We start from the raw sequence: 22018 nt of genomic DNA, 5'->3' as shown, positions 1-22018 counted from the left end.
GTTGTAACCGAAGCACAAGCTGTAAAGGCACAGCCCTGTTCCGGAAAGGGGCGGGAGCAGTGGCTCATTTGCATTTAAAGAGTCACACGAAATCAAGTGTTTTTGATTCCACCCAAAAAGAGTCATTTATAACATGGTATAATAAATTATCCTTGTTGTATTTTGAGCTGAAACTTAACAGACACATTCTGAGGACACTGAGGCTTATATTACATCTTGTAAAAAGGGGCATAATAGGTCTCCTTTAAGACTTTTATGACCTTAAATTTTGGAAAACTTAATTTCAAAAGACTTTTTAAGGATCTGCGGGAACCCTGTATATAGAAATTATATTGTGTTGATGTCAAAGTGTAATTAGCTAGCGAAGTGGATTTACAGGTTATAGAGTTGTCAAAAGCTATCATGAGTGTTCAGGGGATGTCATAACAACTGGAAGCAGAGCAGGGAGATTTTAAAACAAGAGTACTTCATTAATAAATACACAAGCTCCTACCTTCACGCTGGGGACGTGTGCCTCTGTTCTCATGATTCTCCAAATGACAATACAATGACATTAAAAATAAATCTGTAAGACACCTCTGACCATCTTCTCATGTCATTTACCCATCGTGTTATAGTTAAGGTAAGCAGATTTTTTGAGCATTAAACCGGGACGGATGCAACTATATTTATACACATGTGAAAGTGTGTTTTATTTTATATTCCATTAATATTCCATATTACAACCATTTTAATCACATTTAAGCCTCTAAAAATGTAGGGTGACAAATTAATTTTAAAAAGAACAATTGTAATTTTCTTTAATGTTCAAATTGTATGTGTAATAATATGAGCAGTTGCTGTTGATAATTTCATATCAACGACACATTTGAACACAAATGATTAAAAGTTGAAACCTAACAATTAAGCTGAATTACACGTATAACAATTAAACACTTGTATCATTAAAAATTGCAATGTGTAGCTGTCTGAATGTGATCTGCCAGGTACAATTTTCACATAGTAAAGGGGTGATGTAGACTCACCATCCACTCTTGGTGATAAATACTTTGTGCTCCCACAGGTAATCCATTTTGATCGACTCTTCTCAGTAGCTTCAATACAAACAGGAAGTTATATGACAAAATTAGGAAGAGCGGAGCGTGGAAAAGAGGCTGGGCTATATAAGGTTAATAGACCTAAAAAGCTTGTGTTTAGCAAAAGAAAGTAAGTCATACACATCTGGTATGGTATGATGAGATCATTTTCATTTTTGGGTGAACTATCCCTTTAAAAGAAAAGAGGAAAGAACAATTGCAATCTGTTCTATTTTTAAACTCATTACATTACTATATTTCTTTGTTGTCACCTTTCTTGCTCTTTCTTTTTCTCTCTTTTCATATTTTTATTATTATATATCCCTGTTTATCATCTGCTTTGCAATTGATGTGCATTATATATATATATATATATATATATATATATATATATATATATATATATATATACGCTATATATTATATTAATATTAGTATATATTAAATAACATTATAGTACATTATATATTGTACAAACGTACATGCAATACAGCAATATTGCTAGACCCGCCTACTTATTCAAATCACTATGCTCTGACACAAGTGTTGACCAATAGAAACCGTGATTAGAAACTTGCGCAATCATGTATCCAATAGAGTTACACAAGAGGCGGGGCTTAAAGATCATACTTGGTTGATGGCAATACAAAGACAAGGAGCACCAAAAAGGATGACACCGTTGAAATCAATACTGTGTGTGTGTGTGTGTGTTTCGGTCTTGAGGGAATCTGCAGGGAAAGACCTTCAGCTCGTCCTGCATAGTCAACTCGCAGCTTTATTTCAGCAAGGCGAATTCGACTCTCTTTCGCGTGACGATTCATCTTCATGTACACGCCAGCGCTGGTGATGCTGCTGCACCAGGCGGCATTGGAGATACCTATCTGCACAGCACGAATGAACACTTTGGTCACCAAAGGACACTTGTGAGGTCATGGCAATGTGAGGGGATCTTGGGGTTAACGCAACTTGTTTCCAAGCTCAGGTTTCTTTGGCCATCGTGATGGTTTCGCGTATGAGAGGAGATCGTGTAATCATCTAGTGGGCTGCGACCTCATATTCACAGGTGTACAGCTTTTGCGTGGATCAGTGTATCAATGCGGATGCACCATGGAGTCGTGCTCTGTACTTTCTGCCCTATCCAAACCGTACTTTGGTGGACACAGAACGTTCCCCTAACGTTGGAGTGTGGTTCCCGTTTGGTTATTTTGTTTGGGATCAGATTCCTAACGCTCCAGAAACGTTCTTTTTAGGGTTTCTTGTTTTAATAACCGTAAACTAACGTTTGAAGAACGTTCCGGGAACCAAATATTGTTAACCAGGTAAATTAGGAGCTCTAAACAGCGTGATGGAGTCAGTGCTTGTTTATATGGACTAAATAATGCAATTTGAAGTGGTTCGTGTTTCTGTATCTCTAAATTGAAATGTGGAGCACAGTACATACTAGCAGTTTACTTCTGATGCTCTTGCCACCTGGGCATGTGTCCCCAGTGGCCACTTTGAATATGTAAGTGTTTTAAGTGCCCTCCTAATGTATTTGTAATGATGTAATCTCAGACACAATATTACTATAATAATTCTCTCACCTCACATTTCTATTTTAGAAAATAGCATGAGAAATGCAACTTTTACTAGCTCAGTTTTAATAATGAGGTCCAGTACGCAGCCGTGGATCCCTCGTTGATAACTTTTATTCACTTTTCTTTAAAATACTTTTTTGCTTTTATGCTAAATAAGGACTGAAACAGCACCTCTTTTGCGCAAAAACAGTTTATTTTGGATCATGTACATGTAAGTTTGTAATTTCCATATATATATTTGATGTATCACTCGAGATCATGTCCAGATCTAACAGTGTGAGCCCACCCGGCGCTAGCGCTCCTGGACTTAGGGGAGGGACGGAACTCCGATCTGCTTGGGGTGAGTCTGAGCCCGTGGCAAACGGATGTCCATACTCGTCCAGATCCTCCAGCAAAAAGCTCATACGGTCCAACAGTCGCTGGATTGAGGAGGATGACTTCGAGCGACCACCGGGCCGAACCACGACAACCGTTAGCCGGGTTAGTTTCAGATCCAAGTCTGCGTGGCAAGAACATGGGAAGGAGAGTTGCAACAATAACCAATCGTCCCCGAGGTACCGAGATGGAGACGTGAGACCCAAGTCGGTGGAGTTAGGTTTGAAGGACAAGAGAAGCAACTTTAAGCCCGAGGAGGAGCTCATGCCTGAAGTGGTGAACTTTTCAATGGTCGCGTGCTGCCACGGCGTGATGCAGATCTTCAAATCCAAGAAATTCCAGTCGGAGAAGTTGGAGAGGCTTTACCAGCGATACTTCTTCCGGCTCAATCAGAGCAGCCTGACGATGCTCATGGCCGTTCTAGTGCTGGTGTGCGCCGTGATGCTGGGCTTTCACCTCGCCGGAGGAGAGTATCAGCTCACTTACGTGGTTGTTTTCTCCACGGCGATATTGCTCATCCTCACGCTTATTCTCGTGTGCAACAGGAACGGCTTCCATCAGGATCACATGTGGATAATTTGCTATGTGGTTATTTTGGTGGTGCTGCTCGTGCAGGTGATCGGCGTGCGGTTCGTGAAGCCGCGGAGCGCGTCTGAAGGTATCTGGTGGACCGTGTTCTTCATCCATGTGATTTACACTCTTCTACCGGTGCGGATGAGAGCAGCGGTCATCTCTGGAATTATACTGTCTGCTGTACACGTGCTGATCTCATGGAAGTTAAACGAAACGGACGTCTTTTTATGGAAACAGGTGAGTCTTCTTTAAAAAAAAAAAAAAAAAAAATTTTGTAACGTTCTAAAATTATAATAATTTTTAATCTATAAACGGCAGTGGGAAAGATGCCAATAAGATGCGATTGATCACAATTTTACCTACAAAAGGAAAGTTTACCCTTAAAAAAAAAAAATACTAACATTGTTGTTCGGAGAAGTTTTGGAGAGTTTTTAGGGGCTGTTCACTCCGAATGTGTACTTGCGCGAACAGGCCGAATCATGGGGTACAACGGGGCTAAAGGCCCCGTGTGGTGAAAGGATCCGTTGATTTTATTTTCTCCCAAAAGACTAAATACTACTACACTTTCCTAAACACCTGATTATCACTATGCACTGCAAAAGTTTCCTGATCCAGGAGATCTTTGCATGTTGTGTCAAAGTCGATTTTGAGGCGATTTTAACTAATTTGTAATATATATTTTTATGTTTTCAAATTTATGTAGCTAAATAAAGTCCTTGAAATTAACACATTTATTTTGAGACAGAATACTTATTTATCATTTTCAGTTTTGTTCAAGGTCATTAAATCAAAAGTTTTTAAAAATTGTCCAATAAGTGAAATTATAGTATTTGGGGTAAAAATTCCCCCTGTTGCTGGGGCTTAAGGCCCCTATAAAAACATTTTTGTTTTTTTAAGTGGGGTGAAAAAGATTTGTTCTGAAATTTTTCAAAGGGGCTCACTTTAACTCGTAGTAATTTGTTTATAGAAAACTTGAGATGTTATAAAATGCCAAATGTGATTGAAATTAACAGGTAATTGTGCACCCTTTTCTGAAGTAGTTTTGAGTAAGCATTATCAATACTTGCTGTCTCAAAATGATTTGCATTAGTTGACAAATTTCGCACTATAACTATTGCCCCTATATAAACGATATCCCATTAAACACCCTAGTGCCCTTTTACTCTAAGTGTGGGGTATAAGGCTTCCTCACCACCTTTTTTAAAATTTTAATATTAATCAAAACAACCTTCTGTTATTCTTTCTTTTCTCACAAATGATATTGCTCCATCAATATTCAATAAAAAGAAATCAATCATTTAAATCTTGATTCGTTTTTGACGTTTTCCTTAATGGTGCACTTGGTAACGTTTTTGTAATGTTGGACTTACAGTGACACCTAGCGGTGTGGATGCAGCATCATTCAAAATCAAATGTAAAAATTCACTGTAAGCCATAATTCATTTAATCTATGAGTGAAAGCACAGGATGGTTACTGAAATTAAGCCTGTAGTATTTGACTGGTCTTGTGATTTTAAACCTTGCAGCCCCCATGAACGGGACTCTCTCAATATAGAATAAAACAGCTTTCATAAGGTTACTGATATGACTTGAGTCTTCATCTCAAGTGAGCTGTCATCATTTAATACATATGTTTCAAAATAACAATTCATTTCTTAGGGAGTAAAGTGATTTTAATTAGGAAACATTTCTGAGTGCACATTTAAGGTGTGCCTTTAGCCCCATTATACCCTACAATACCAAAGGATGTGAAAGCAGATGCGAGTGCTTGGCCACCACGTTGCTTACGCGCGGCCCTGTTGAACATGCTTAATTTGCATTCTTGCGTACCATGGTGGGAACAAATCTTAGTACTTAAGCGGGTGATAGAGTTTCCTTCAAATGTCTGTGCCATTTTACTGGATGTGTTGTTATTCAGGTAAGATGCTGTCAATATATTGACTAAATTACTTTCTAAACAATATTCTCTTCAAACTGCTGTTCCGCCATGACAGTAGTTGAGTTGAAAGAGAAAACTCACCGTAGAAGTGGACAGCTCACTCTAATCTCGCTATAGTGCCCTATTGAGAATGTAAAATTTAGTTGCGGAGTGCGGTCTGACACATTTCAAAATGTAACACCATGTGAAATCGAGCTTTCGTTGCAATATGTGTCTGTGTTCATGTAAATGTGCAAAGTATATTTTGCCCTTAAAGTCCGCAGCGCGAAGAACGCAGGTGTCTCACGACAAGTTTTTAACAGTTTTAAGTTCTTTTGAACTTGACACGCAGTGCTGGGTAGATTACTTCTGAATTGTAATCTGGTACTGATTACATTTTTTAAAGCAATATAATCTGATTACTTTTGGATTACTTGTGACATAATTCTTGTTTATTTTATGTTTCATGCATTTGAGTAGGAAAAGCTTATACAATTTTGACAAAGTTGCTTAAATGCATTAAAGAAAACTTAATAAACTGATAAAAATATGAGAATTTATATTATTTTATTTATCTGCTATTTGTTTGTTTATGAGTGAAATTAAAAAAGGCACTTAAAATGTTCTTAATCTAGCAATTTTGTCATTACAAACACCATCCATGTTTGGCAACTGATCAGACCAGTTCTTTTTTTTGAATCAATATAAAAGAAAAGTCTCAAAAGTTGTCTCCAAAGCAAAACTGCATACATGTAAATTTTGAAACCAAGTACAAAAGCAATTTGCAAAACTGAAACTAACTTCACAGCACTAATGCAATTGGTTTGGCTTTTATGTGTGGATTACTGCTTCATCTTCAGTGTTATTATGGCTGGTGTCTATAGTGTCAGGTCTTTGTATTCAGTTGCACCCCCCATTCGAAAACACTGAAAGATTTACCAAATTGATGTCAATTGTAGGCTGATGCCACAGAATAGCTTTAGATTACTTAAAATGGTCCCGGCTGTTTCTAATAAGATACAGAGTTTGTGTGTTTCATTGACATTTTTATTTCCCTGATGGATATAATGGTCTGTTTTGGCAAAAAAGGCATTTCTAAGGTTTCACAATTACTCTGTTTTTCATTTACATTTGTGTGCAAGCACATGTCTGAGGATGAATCGTTGGGCACTTATATTTTGTGTCAATTTATGACTCGCATTTGAAAGTGTTATTAAACTGCGCTGACAGCATATGGAAATGATTCACACTTTTGTTTCATCAGCAAAGCCTCTGGATTTAGTTGAGCACAATTTTAAACTCTGTTTTTCAAACATTTCTGTGTGTGGGTTTCGTATTGTGTTCTTTATTTTGTGTTCCTTTTTGAGTGTCTTAGTCTTTCCTTAAATATTGATGATGGAGATACTGAAACATGTGTTTCAGTGGGTGAATGGAATGGTGGAGTCATTTTATACTAGTGATGTGTGTTTGGATAAACCTCACATGTGGAAAACACTGGCCTTCTCAAATGTAGCAAATAAAATGCATGTTACAGTAGAAGTTATAATGGGTCTATACATTTTGAGAAACTTAGAACTGGAGACTAGTAACTTCTTCAGAGCTTTTACCAACAAATGAGCTCTATGTGCAAATATTGTGCAATCTTGAGTAATCAAAGTACTTCTAATGATGATTATTATGTATTATGAAACATTTAGGCTAAGCCAAATCTACGAGTGAAAAAAATGCGCTGAAAATTTGTGCGCAAAATCAACATGTTGACATGGGCCAGTGAAAGTCGGGACTTGACTCACCTGAGGTGGATATCCTGCGCTTTATAAAGCCTGCACAGTGTAAAAATAACGTACAAGCATGCACCGATAAAGAAGACTCAAATGCGAAAACATCTATAGGGGCTTTCAAATGTTTATAAATCTGATTGCCGCACCACCACCAAAGTGATTTCATAACTACTTTGCTGAGTTTGCCTGTCTAGCGAGAGGAAATTTTCCTGCACGTGCCGCAAGTGAGAGAGGGAAGCAGCATGCGCAGCCTGAGGCGAAATTAAGATTTGTATCTGCTCCAGATATACTGTTTTTAAAATAATATTTGTATTATTAATTCTATTTAAAATATGTAACATTAATATGACAGTAATTTAAGCATAGCCTCCGTAAAAATATAAAGCCAAACATATATGTGTACAAATGATGATCAGTTTAATGGGGGAAATATTTAGTAATTCCAGTGTTGACTAGTAGCATCAGAACCATTTAGTCCTAATATATGTGCTGATTGCTGCTACTGTAAGCCCCAAATAGCTTGAAACTTTTATCTGCTCTTACCTTAGGCAGTTTTTACTTGTCTGTGAGCTTACTTGTGTCAATAATCCAACGTTATATTTTAGATGTACAGAATATGTCCAGCAGGAAAAGCATGCTAAACAAATCATCAGAAATATGTTACCAACTATTGATGATATAATGTTTTACATCAACGCAAAGGGGATTTCAGCTTTCTAATGACACCTTTATTGAGCTTCTAGTCCACTCAGAGGCCGAGATATTCTATGAAACAATCGGGGTGGTGCATGAACTGAAAATTAGACTGAATGTCTATGGATGAGCACATCTGTGAGGGCTAAAATGTGTTAGAGTGCCACCTACATTTCAGATTGTCATTTTGTGATGGAAGGTGATAGTGATCTAGTACTTGCTCCCTACTGGAATAAAATAAGACTTTTTGGAGGGAGATAGAGTGAACAGAACAAGTATTACATGCTTACAAAGTTATATTGCACATCTCAAGATTGTAAACGAATACAATATTATTTATGAGTAATTGGAATCTTTTTAGATTTTATTTGGGGGTTTTCTGAAAAAAGAGATTGTTTTGGCAAATAGTCCACAGTATGTGTAAAAGGTGAGCTTTTAAATTTCAGTGTGAAAAGCTGCAGGCTGCAGCCCCAAGATGCCCCAGAAACCAAGAGGTTAATGAGTAAATGCAAATTAGGTAATCTTTAAACATAATTAGCCTAAATTTGAAATTTCATAGTCAACTGCTGTGCACCCACTGTAAATTTCTCAATAGGATATTGTAGACTTCACAGCTCTCAAAATAGATTATGCAAAATCACCTAGGTCATTTTCCTAATTTTGTATATTCAACCACTGTGGTCTGTTGAATTTCACAATTGTTCAACTCTTACATCTAGTAGAAAATGTGTTTTAAACTGTGGCTTGCCTTCAAATGTAATTATGTTGTCATTGCAAACACAGACATTTTGAATTATGTATATGGGAAAGGACTGCTGTGTTTGTTGCTCTTTCAACACAACGCTGTTGTCTTTAGCATATCAGATTTCTCTCTGTTTTCAAGAGACCAAGCAAGCCTCTCCGATAGTGCATTGTTGTTTTAACAAGATCCTATAAATGCATTAGGATTGCTCTCATATAATCCTCTTTCCCACCTTGAGTTTTGGTACTTCCCAACTGGAAGGATAACTTTTTAGAGGAACTACATTCTGGAAGAGGCTTTTCCCTCTTGCATGCACATCTACAAAATAAATGCGATGGAGAATGACAGGATCGGAGATAGGCTTTCGTTAGGGCTGTTTTACACACGACTGTGCGCGACTGCGCGTGAACCACTCGGTGCTGCATCACAGAAGTCGCAGTGATATGAGAGATGTTGCGTTTAGGCTATTTCAACCATGCAGCACCCGTTGAACACATGGAAAACCTTAATTAAATGCACTATAAACCTATTTATCAACACTATCTTTACAAATAAATGCATGTGACTTGATTCATGACTCCGCATTAAATACTGTACAGAACTAATCATGATTGACTGAAAAAAGTAAGTTAAGATTTTTTAGATTAGATTAGATTCAACTTTATTGTCATTGTGCAAAATACAAGTACAGAGCCAATGAAATGCAGTTAGCATCTAACCAGAAGTGCAAATAGCAATATGTGTATATATAGTGTGTGTGTGTATATGTGTGTGTATATATATATATATATATATATATATACATATATACACACACACACACACACACACACACACATACATACACACAATATATTGTTCTTTAACAATCAAATTTAACAGATAATTTTTTTTTTTACCAATTATCCAATAAATGTAACGTTATAGAAAAGGCTAATGATATGCAAAACAGCATTCAAGTAATGAAATTAGCAGCTCTAGGCTAGCATCTTGAAAATAAAAAAGTTTAAATATGCTACACAGGCATTTTAATGATAAAAAAAGGCAGAACACAGAATGGCAGAGGGCCTCGATTCTGTTTCTGTAAACTTATTTATACTTTTATATACTAAAATTATTGTGCAAAACAACAGTGTAAAACAGCAGTAATTGAACTAAAACCAAACTCAGCTGTAAGTGACAGATGTAGCCTCAAGTGAAGAACCAAGTTTTGCAGGGCTAAACAAATTTTAATGTAATTGCTATACACATAGCAAATTGGACCGCTTTCTATTCAAGTAAAAGTGGCAGGTTTCTCTTCAAGTACAAAAGTTGCTCAGCTTTCTGAAACTCAAGAACATGAGATGCTGCACTGAATAGTCTCTCTCTCTGTGCTGCTGCTTGGGCAGATAAATGCCTGCGTGCAATCAGTCCAAGCAATGGAAAGTTATCTTTGTTCATGCGCCAGTAGTCAAGATGATTGTCGCGTTCGCGATATGAGCGTGAAGCGATCGACTGTGTTCCGTAACTGCTTTCGGGTCCTTAAATAACGTATAACGTGTGAGGAAGGGCACCCGGTGGACTTTCTGGTGCCCTCCTAGGAGTTGGTGCCCTACGCAGAATGCTTAGTATTATATAGTATTTCCACACTGCTGACATCGGCCTTTGCTTGGCAGCACCGTGACTATTAGATCGATTGAGAGTGAAACCTGAGCACTGGGGGGTTGGTAGGCATATATTGTCTCATATTTTCTGCCTTTTTTCCCTCTTTCGGCAAAAACAAAAAAATGCCATTTTCGGCCGAACATTTTTGGTGGCTGAAATTTCAGTGCATCCCTACTCTAAACAGCAATGCTAAATCAAGTAGCCTGTAGTTCCTCAAAGATGACCCAAAACAGGCTTTAGTTCCTGCACTAGGAAAGGGCCTGTAGATGGAGATGGGTAGTATTCATCAGGCTGTGATGAAGTCAAGAGTTTAGGGGGCAGGAGTGACAGCTAAGGTGAAATGGGTCTTTTGTAGCATTTCCCAGATGCAGCTAACCGTAATGGATTTACAGTTTAATCCTGCATTTAAAAAAGATTGATGATGGTATAGTGAGATTTTAATGAAACTGAGAGAATCGAAAGATATATTGAATATATGAAGGTTGCTGTTATAGTCATCATGGGTCAACTTGTCACAAGTAAGTTATGAGTGCCCAGTTTTGCTTCACAGTTTTGTCATAGAGATAATCAACAAAGTTCACAAACCTCAGCTTCATTTCCTTTGTGTGCTTCATTAAAGCTGGAAGTTGGCTGTGGGACCCAGTTAGAGGAGCTAACATGGGTGCTTCCGCTAGGAGCATACAGAGGAGGTAGACTGAGGCCTGCCTGGCACATGTCCAACTGTAATGTGGTTTGTGTCTGCTTTAATTTGATTGCCCAGCTCTGTAACAAGGAGACCCTCTGGAATTCAAAACAGATGTCCTCCTTGCTCCTCTTGAAAGATCTTCTATTAATTTTCCTTTTGAGAGTCAACCCCAATGGAGTCATTAACTTTCTCCCAGGCCAGGCTGACTACGTGCTCTGCAGAGCAGCATGCTAAAGAAAGCACCACCTCTTGGGACTAATGCAGAAAATTAAACGCATGATCTTTTGATGTTCATTTGGCTTTTGCTGCTGCAGCTTCATGGCAATGCCAAGGTCATTGGTTCGATTCCCAGTGAATACTGATGTTCTGATAAAATGTATGCCTTTTTAAATCAAGTTGCTTTAGATAAAAATATCAGTTGGATAAGAGTTTCTTCAACATAGTACTTTTGACCAGTAACAATAATGATCCAGTAATGATACTGTCATTTATCAAATCTTAATGCAGGTATCTATTTGTATCGTATTGTAAGGTATTTAGTGACCAGCCCTTTTACCAACCTAGTCTCATAGAATGAACATTACTATAACAAATCTTTTGCAAACTGATATTTACATGCCACGTTCTACATTTTGCTGCAGTTTCCTGGCGAAATTAACACTATGGGTGCTACAACAACTGTGCGTTTTATTCACTTTCACACAAATCCCGGGTACTATGGCTGTTTAGGACTTTATAAACAGTTTCGCTCTATTACTTACACGATGCTATGTTATTACATCAAAACACTTTCACTCTAACGCATCATTTGAAAAACCATACATTTTAGTACTGGTACTACAGACCCACCTACATTTACACACTTATTCCAATATGATTCGCTTCTGCGGTAGCTCACCAGATAGTGTTGGTCTTTAGACTTGGCGACAGAGCCTCGAGCCCAGCCAATGATGCTCAGAGTAAAAGTGAAGCGAACGTTCCATAGAAGCGACACGAAATGATGAGGTTACTTCACAATGTATGCTTTTCATTTTAAATTTATCATTTAGGTTAGGCATTGGTTAAGGGTAGGATGTCGGTTTGGTTTACCTCTCATTTATCTTTTAGGACTCTAGTGGTTAGGTTTAGGTTGAAGTTTTAGGTTACGGTGGTACATCGTACTCAAAACATTTAATATTCACCATAACCTGATATTTACCTAATATTTCACTGGGAAACTACAGCCAAACGCACAGAAGCACGTAATTTTGTTTTGCAAAAATGTTGATATGTCACGTAAATTTCACAAGATCAAGTGCAAATCTAACTTGGTTACCTGCAGTCAGGACATCACAAGTTTAATAACCTGTTCAGGTTATTTAATAATCCACATGCGTGGATGCTCAGTAAGTTTGGAGTTCTTTTTTATTATTTAATTATACAGCTGTAGTGGGGTTGTTACCTCTCAAGATCCGACTCAAACATGTCCCTTATTATCGCAAACCCTCCGTCATGCTTCCTGTATCTTAGCAACCAAGACCTGTTCTCACAAACACCATCCAAAAGCACTCAGGGCCTCCATGTGAGAGGACCCCTGCTTTTCATCTCTTAACAATCTCTTAACCACCTTTTAGTGAATGTGCCATCTTACCATTAGAGGTTCAAATTGAGATGATTGAGGCACAACTGCCCCTGGTGCTGTGAGATTTCACTCTCTCCATCTCTTCCCCCATACATTGTTTTTTGTTGTTGTCATGGTAGACCTGTGGTAATCAAGCTCTGATGTGTGTGGGTGGCCGCCAGCTCCTCTTTTAAATGATTGCTGCAGTCTGTATCTTGTATTAGATGTTTTATTAGGAGTTGTGTCTTGTGACGGCACATAAAAAAGCAAATCTATCTTTATTCAATTTGACCTTCCCTTTGAAATTAGATGTGGCTGAATTTTGGTGATTGATATTTCTTTGTAAATACCTATTCCTGCTATCTCTGTAAGCAAGTGCTGACTTGCTTTACAGCAAGAAATTTTTTCAGATGACATGAAAGAAAGGTCAGCCTAATAATTTCAGATCTAAATTTGTGACAGTGCTGTTCCAAAGTGTGTAATTTCTTTGATGTAAATATAAAATGGGGACAGTAGTGAAAATGCATCTATTTCCATTTTTCTAATGTAATTAATTCTTTCATTACAAATAATATTATCAGCATAACAATTTGAGTGAAAATGTGAATTGAAAATATACATGAATTTCACAATTTCATAGTATTTGGAATGCCACAGATTTGGTTTAATGACAGCATGCACTCCGATGGCATGGACTCCAAGTTTGTGCAAAACCCGATGATCCATGTTATCTAATAATGATCTGGGAATGTTTCAAAGAGCATTTTGTGTGCTTCAATGGGAGCAAAAAAAACCATGACCTTTTGTTCCAAGGACTTAATGCAGTGTCACAAATTTGCCTATTATTGAGTCCCGATACAAATTTTTCTAATGTTGCAGTTTTCAAAAACAGTACTGTGAGACATATTTAAATGTATATTAAATATGTATTTAAAAATAGTAAGTAATTATAGCTTTAACATTGTCAAAAATGGTAAAAAAATTAAATCTAAAATTCCACAGAAAAAAGTATTGAAATAACCAATATGTAAAGGCTTTCTATCAAGAAAGGTTCTTATTCATGAACAGAAGCATCTCTGAATCTTAACATGTAAGGGCCTAACATTTTTCACAAATAATGTGAAATAATTAATTTGAATAATTTTTTTTCTGAATTCTAAATAAATAAATCATTAGAACTTTAATCAAATTAAAATATAACAATTCATAATTATTATATATATATTAATATAACATTATTTTTATTGATTTATTATCATATAAAATAGTATTAAACAGATCCCCACAACACAATCCAAAATACAACATTGGAGTTACTTTTGTCAAATAAAGTTCTGCACAACAGAGCATCACTGATGTGAGATATCACTTAAATATAATACAATTATTATTGATTTTATTATTATCGACAGCTTCACACCTCTAGAAAAGCAGTTTGCTGCATGACTTATGTGATTAATAAACTGCAAAAGGCTGTGATCTAATTAAATAAATATGTAGTCTGTATGTGCTGCACGCTTCAATGTGAACGCCTGATCTGCTCTTGGTCATCTACTACACAAAAATGATCCCTAATAGTGCAGATTTTTCAATATTTTTTTAACCTCTTAGAATATCCAGCATGACTGGATTTCAGTGGAACTTTGTGTAAACATTAGATAAATATAAAAAGTCTGGAGTGTGCCTTCAGGGAATAAGCCATCTCAGTCATCCCATGTACTTTCACATCTATTTTCCTTGTTGATCAATTTCTTGCCAATTTGACCAGACGATTGTAATGGCAGGGGTGTGTACTCCTCAACATTGACATTTCCAGTACTCAAAATTGTGTCCATTGATTTTATTAAGAGTGACATTCTGGGAAAGTTCTTTTTTTGGTTCTTAGAATGTTCCCAAAACAGAGCTTAAATGTTTTTATTTCAGTTAGCAAGGAAATTTTATGGAAATAGAATGTTCACAATGTTCGTTGCACAACAACGGTTCCCATAACATTCTCTTTACCTCTAAATTCTGAGACATTTCTGCCTCCATGCTGCAACGTCACATCAATAATTATTACTTTTAATATTGACACACCGAGCTGGTCGTTCTCATGCTTTCTATTCTTAATGTTTTGTCAATATTTAGCTACCACTTGTCTCTCTCTTCACCTCTGTAATGGGCTCAGTCTGTCTCTCACACGATATAAATGCATGATGTGTTGCTCATGGAGGCGATTATTTCTGTACAAACTCTGGAATGCGTCCTGAATCAAACCAAATACAGCTTGCTATTTTTATTGCAGAACCACCCTCTGTCTCTCCATATACCCATTTGTCATCCATCTTTTTCTGTATTGCACTTAGAAGTGGGCCTTGCAAACATTATATGTATTGTAGACCTGCATAGTGAATTTGTCAAATCATGTATCCATAAAAGTTCCCTCTTTAAATTTAAAAAAAAATAATAATTTAAGGAAGGTTACTGCGAGGAAATGTATAGCTTCTCATTTTTATCAGCTGTGCACAATGACAGCCAATACTTCACTGTGTTTTGCCAGATGTTGTAAGCTCTCAGTAAATGATACATTAATCATTTTTATTGTATATACATTAGGGATAAATAAATATAGTAAAGTGCTCTCCAAAAAGTACTTGAACTCTTTAAGATACACTTAATATATGAGTGTCATTGTATGCGATAACAAAACCAAGTGCCATTTATTTTATTTTAAGTTCATTTAGCACAAGCGCACTTTTCAATTGCTAAACTTAACCACTTTTCAAAAATATAAAAAAGTACCTGGCAGATTAATGTACAGTGAAAATAAGTTTTGTTAAAATATACTAATTGAAGCTGCGTTCACACTACCAGCAACACGCTGCAACAAAACGACCTCATCTCATTAATCTCATTCATTTTCAATGAAAGCTGGCGACTTCCGGCAACACGAGCGACGGCGACCGGAAGTGGGCGTGTCCAGCAATGCGACAAAGTTGTGAAATTTGTAACTTTATGCAAATGAAGAGCGACTTTCGGGAGCGACAGCCAATACGAGAGAAGATGGTAGAGCTCATGTGATCGTAATGTTTAAATAATAATATTAATTGTAAAGAAACATATATACTCACCTAAAGGATTATTAGGAACACCATACTAATACTGTGTTTGACCCCCTTTCGCCTTCAAAACTGCCTTAATTCTACGTGGCATTGATTCAACAAGGTGCTGAAAGCATTCTTTAGAAATGTTGGCCCATATTGATAGGATAACATCTTGCAGTTGATGGAGATTTGTGGGATGCACATCCAGGGCACGAAGCTCCCATTACACCACATCCCAAAGATGCTGTATTGGGTTGAGATCTGGTGACTGTGGGGGCCATTTTAGTACAGTGAACTCATTGTCATGTTCAAGAAACCAATTTGAAATGATTCGAGCTTTGTGACATGGTGCATTATCCTGCTGGAAGTAGCCATCAGAGGATGGGTACATGGTGGCCATAAAGGGATGGACATGGTCAGAAACAATGCTCAGGTAGGCCGTGGCATTTAAACGATGCCCAATTGGCACTAAGGGGCCTAAAGTGTGCCAAGAAAACATCCCCCACACCATTACACCACCACCACCAGCCTGCACAGTGGTAACAAGGCATGATGGATCCATGTTCTCATTCTGTTTACACCAAATTCTGACTCTACCATCTGAATGTCTCAACAGAAATCGAGACTCATCAGACCAGGCAACATTTTTTCAGTCATCAACTGTCCAATTTTGGTGAGCTCTTGCAAATTGTAGCCTCTTTTTCCTATTTGTAGTGGAGATGAGTGGTACCCGGTGGGGTCTTCTGCTGTTGTAGCCCATCCGCCTCAAGGTTGTGCGTGTTGTGGCTTCACAAATGCTTTGCTGCATACCTCGGTTGTAACGAGTGGTTATTTCAGGCAAAGTTGCTCTTTTATCAGCTTGAATCATTCGGCCCATTCTCCTCTGACCTCTAGCATCAACAAGGCATTTTCGCCCACAGGACTGCCGCATACTGGATGTTTTTCCCTTTTCACACCATTCTTTGTAAACCCTAAAAATGGTTGTGCGTGAAAATCCCAGTAACTGAGCAGATTGTGAAAAACTCAGACCGGCCCGTCTGGCACCAACAACCATGCCACGCTCAAAATTGCTTAAATCACCTTTCTTTCCCATTCTGACATTCAGTTTGGAGTTCAGGAGATTGTCTTGACCAGGACCACACCCCTAAATGCATTGAAGCAACTGCCATGTGATTTGGTTGATTAGATAATTGCATTAATGAGAAATTGAACAGGTGTTCCTAATAATCCTTTAGGTGAGTGTATTTTAGAGCCACTAATCTAATACCTACCCTAAAACCTTACCCTAACTAATTGTTTATCCTATACAAAATGTAACGAGCAAATCACAATAATTTATTCCGAAAATTTGCAAAAAGCAGTAGAAAACTCATTGGAACGACGATATGCTGCATTCAAAGTGATCTCTGACAGCATACAAAAGCTTTGTGTGCCATAGAGTGGAACTGAAGTTATTAATCACTGAACATTTTCTCCTGATCCACCTTCTGAATGCGCTGTCATATCTCATTCAAACTAATACATGATGGAATATGGCATGCCGCAATCGGCCATGAAACGCATGAGAGCCAATGAGAATTTGACATCACTGCCATAAATCCTGGGTCATAACAATTCATGAGACTGCAATTTTGTTAATTTTGACATCAGCGAGAGTTGACGGTTACAGCTGTTACAGGCATAGCCCCTGGTGGATGGAGATGAAGATTGATTAATAAATGCTTTTAAATGAATTTTAGCACACCAATAAAATGGATTACATTTATGATTGTTTTAAGGTGATTTGTGGCTAATTTTGGGGTATTTTTAAGAGGCGTAATATTGGAAACTTTTATACACAAGCAAAATAAAAATAAAATGCTAATGATTTTTTAAATGATTACAGAATTTGTATTCATTGATTCATTAGATCATCAAGTTTAGTGTTAGTTAAAGGGATATAATACTTTGAAACAAGTTGAAAACAGCAGCAGAAATGGTTAAAATGTCATTAAATGCAAAATCTTTGTTAAATAAATGCGATGACATTGAACATTTAATTATTTTCAATGATTATAAATATAACAAAATCGATTATTATTCAGTATTCATGGATTCAATTAGTATACGTAAACATTGTATACATCTCTAAAGTTGTTCATATGTAAAATTATTACATTTTAGTTGCAGTTACAATGTTTGTTTTTGTTCAAAAATCATCCTTCCGTTTGGTATTTTGTTTTCTAAAGCAGTGGAACATCTGTGCTTCTATGTTCCTAATCGTTCAGTTGAGGTGAGAACTATTCCGTGTTCGTACATGGAATAGTTCAACATTTTCCTTGAAGGCAAAAGTGGTTGGCGAACCTTAACTTTTTAGTATCATGTTAAGTCATTCTGTGTGATCAGAAACAGATGCCCTCTTCTCTCTGGGATGAACTTGTAGGCCTTAGGGCCTGTTCCAATGTTTGCCTTATTGCTCATTTTCACAGTCAAGTTGCTGAACACTCTTCACATGTTATTGAAGGGGTTTCCATAACGCTGTCATTATTGTAAAGTGATACTGGAGAGAAGCCAGTTGGCCATGTCTTAATTTGAATTTCTGGATGGTAATCAGAAATACATATCAGTCTCTCACAAAGTTTTAGGTAAACAGCTAGAGTGTGGAGAGCTTTCAAACTATTGTAGCTACAAAATGAGCAAAAATCCAAAGAAGAGACTGAGTGAGAAAACTATGACTAATCAGTTCAACACTCAAATGTACTGTAAAATTTAGAACTAAGGTTTTTGTTGCAAGACCTTATAAGCTGAATGATGTGACCTCTTTAAAGGGCTCTAATTTGGGAGTGTGATCCTCTTCTTCAGACTTGACAAAGTGCACCAATCATGGTGCTAAAGTAACAATTCATAGCTACTCTCTTCACTTTCCAGGAAGGGAAAGTACATTTTGGTGAAATGCAAATGACTTTTCTGACTTCTATGTGATATTCAAATAATTCCATATAAAATGCACTGTTATCTGTTTAACTTTGTTGTTGCTGCTATTTTTAGTTTCCATTTTATCTCAAAATGTTTTGTTTGTTTGCAAAACTCGCTATGTTGCTCTCCTAAAAGATCAAATCAGATTTGTTCTTGGTCCTTTTAGATTTATAAAAGAAAATAAATAGTTTAGAAGACAAGATGTAATCTAGTTTGCAGTTTAAACATTGAAATCATTACTTGTTTTAAATAAGAAGAATAAAATGGTGGTTGACAGTTGTTGTGTAGGCCTTGGTATTTATAGCAAGCCTTAAAAAATGTAAGTGTGAATAATAATAATAATAATAATAATAATAATAACAATAATACAATTCTAATTAAATCTTGTTGAGACATTTATTCCTGGATCCAAACCAATGAGGCATTATACAATAGTTTCTTATAGTGATTGAATAGTTATTCAATACGACTTTTTTCATCATCTTTAAATGTGAACACAATAATAGTTCATTATTTATGGTGTGCTATTGTATGACCTCAATTTTAGTATATTCAATAATATGTAGTATAAACAACATCATTTAAATGGGTTAAATGTTGAGTTAAGTCTACTTGCATCTAGTTACCTTAACTTAAGTACTGTAGGTTCATTATGATTACCAAGTTTAGTGAACTTAATTACACAAGTTTTGGAGATGCCATTACTTAAATGGGTCATGACATACTCTATTTTAATAATTTTATTAACTTCCCTGAGGTCCACTTATAATATAACTTACAAAAACAGTCATGATATAAGTGTGTATATAATATATATATATATATATATATATAATATAGTAATCTTCCACCCTGTCTCTGGCCCTCTGTCTGAAATGCTTGGTTTTAAGCTGTCTGGCCATTTAAGACTTCAATGTAAATGACCACCGTTGTAATTGGCTAATATCGCACAGCCCTTCCAATACAGGCATATTTGAAACACAACAAATAAACAAACTCCACAAGACCACAACATTTATAAAGAACATTTTAGGATTAACATATAACTCGCATCCAATATATTAAACTGTTCACTCAAGCAGCATCATAAAAATCAAACACTTATTAGATATGAAATATTCATGAATTAAATGGTTTACTTACGGATTTGTGGTCCAATAGTGTTTTAACTGCCCCATCCTTCAATAACAGTTCCTGTTTCTGTTTTATGAACCGAAAACATACAATCCACACTGAAATGTTCTGAAAATGCAAACGTAATACAATACAAAGTATTGTGTGCTTCAACTGGCTTTAGCAGGACAAAGCAGAGATGCTAGCCTTCAGATCTCACATCTTCAATGTCTGTTTACACACAGGACTGCATGTGTTTCTCCCAGTCAGTGGCAGCAGCCGAATGAGACACGTTTGTCAATGTAAAAGATGGCACACATTGCTGGTGTTGTGCGGAAATGCATCAGTATGATTAAAGACGTGCATGTTAATAAAAGACCAACAATAAAAATAGCAGAGATGGTTGCAAAAATGGTCCAGGACGCCTTAAAAACAGCACAACAGCAAGACCGTGCAGCTGAATTAAACGCAAGGGGGTCTCCATTTTAGAGTTATAACTTGACATGAAGTGCAAGATGTATGATAACTGTCAAAGCAGTTATTCTAGTGCACATTTTTGTAGAAAAACGTTTAAATCCAAATAGGCACATTTAGGTGTCCTCTGTAAAATCCACTTTGGATGAATCTCCCATGACAGGCCAGTCTCTCTCCCACCCCCAAAGTGGGTGGGGTCAAGGGTGCAATGATGGAAAAATAGGCATTGATGTCTTGCTGAAGAGGCAGTCATATGCAGATGTATTTGTCCTTGTGAAGTCACAAGTTCCACAAATCCCTATGAGTCATTTTTGCAGCTTGGTTTAAATAAATGTTATTTTTCTATTGAGGGGGAAGTTTTCAGATTTGAAACTTACAGTATGTTTTTATAGTAAAATTACATCTTATATGTCAACAGATCAAGGACCATTTTGTTCTTCATATCATGACCCTGTCAATTGAGGGAACAAGTTTACTCAATTGAGAAAGTTAACTTATTAGGGTTTTCAGGTCCTAGTCCACACTAAAACGTTTTTGTTTAAAAATGCATATTTGTTTCTACGTTTTGGCATTCTTTCCACACTGAGACAAGGCTTTTGTCCATAGAAAACAGAGTTTTTTTGAAAACTCTCTCTCCAATAGATACATTTGAAAACACCATCCCCGTGTTGTAGTCTGAACAGAGCAAACGGATATATCTGTAAACTATGATGCATTTGTTTTCATGTAACGCAGTCATATGATCCATTCAACCCAGAGCCATATAGAGAGAGAGTTGCGACAACGGAAGTTCTAAATGCTTGATCGTCACGTGATTCACGTAGACTTCAGATAGTTCCAGGAAGTGCTTTTGCGGTCATTCCAAACTGTTAGAGTAGAGTGACAGAACTGCGATTTCTGGTAATTAGTAGTCAATAAATGCATTTATTTTATATATCTATGTAACACACCGACATATGTATGTAGCATGAGTATGTTGTTACGGCGATGTTGTTTTTTAAAGATCAAATCAGCTAATATTTGAGGATTAGTGTTCACTTACCGTTATTTGCCTCAACTTATTTCAGGCTAGGGTTTCTGTTGCCTTTTTATGTTACCTCATGTTCATTGTTTTCACTAATCTCATGGTAACTAAAGTCATATTTATGACTTTTCAGATAGTACAGAGACAGGCTGGTGACAGGTGATTTCCAGCTCGCACCGCACAATGGGTCAATGAACTATTAACTATTAGCAGCAGTTACGTAAATGTAAAATTTAGTGAAATGAAGCTTATTGTTTACAATTACAATTCTATATATAGTAATATAATTATTTATGTATTATAAATATTATATATCTAATATATAATTCTTACGATACTTATTCATGTACACAATATATTCAGCTTTAAAACAACTTAAGCATATTCGTATATAAACTGCCGTTCAAAAGTAATGAGGCTGAAAATTCAGCTTGGCATCACAGGAGTAAATTACATTTTAAAATACATTAAAATAGAAAACAGTTATTTTAAATTGTAATAACATATTATGATATTACTTTTTTTTTGTATTTTTATTCAAATAAATGCAATAACTATTTACAGCAATTCATGAATACATTTCTAATAAATTAAATAGCATGCCAAGCATTTTGTATGTGTCCTTTCTTTCATGTTGTTGTTGCATAGTCTTCACCATGGTTTGCTGTGCTGCATGGGGATGCTCCAATCAGCTCAGAGAAAGGT

General features: G+C 36.5%; 1 protein-coding gene across 3 annotated transcripts in view; it reads left to right on the top strand.

Moving 5' to 3' along the window:
- The first annotated feature begins 2911 nt into the window (after positions 1–2911).
- The window catches only part of LOC127655217 (adenylate cyclase type 5-like), a 99110-nt gene continuing 80003 nt past the window's right edge, over positions 2912–22018 (top strand). For all 3 annotated transcript variants that reach the window (XM_052142893.1, XM_052142892.1, XM_052142891.1), the window contains exon 1: positions 2912–3838. In XM_052142893.1, the coding sequence (XP_051998853.1) occupies positions 2912–3838 (927 nt within the window). The remainder of the gene's footprint in view (positions 3839–22018) is intronic.

Source organism: Xyrauchen texanus, chromosome 14, assembly GCF_025860055.1.
Source record: "Xyrauchen texanus isolate HMW12.3.18 chromosome 14, RBS_HiC_50CHRs, whole genome shotgun sequence".
Classification (NCBI taxonomy): domain Eukaryota; kingdom Metazoa; phylum Chordata; class Actinopteri; order Cypriniformes; family Catostomidae; genus Xyrauchen; species Xyrauchen texanus.
This window is presented reverse-complemented; position numbering and strand designations above follow the sequence as displayed.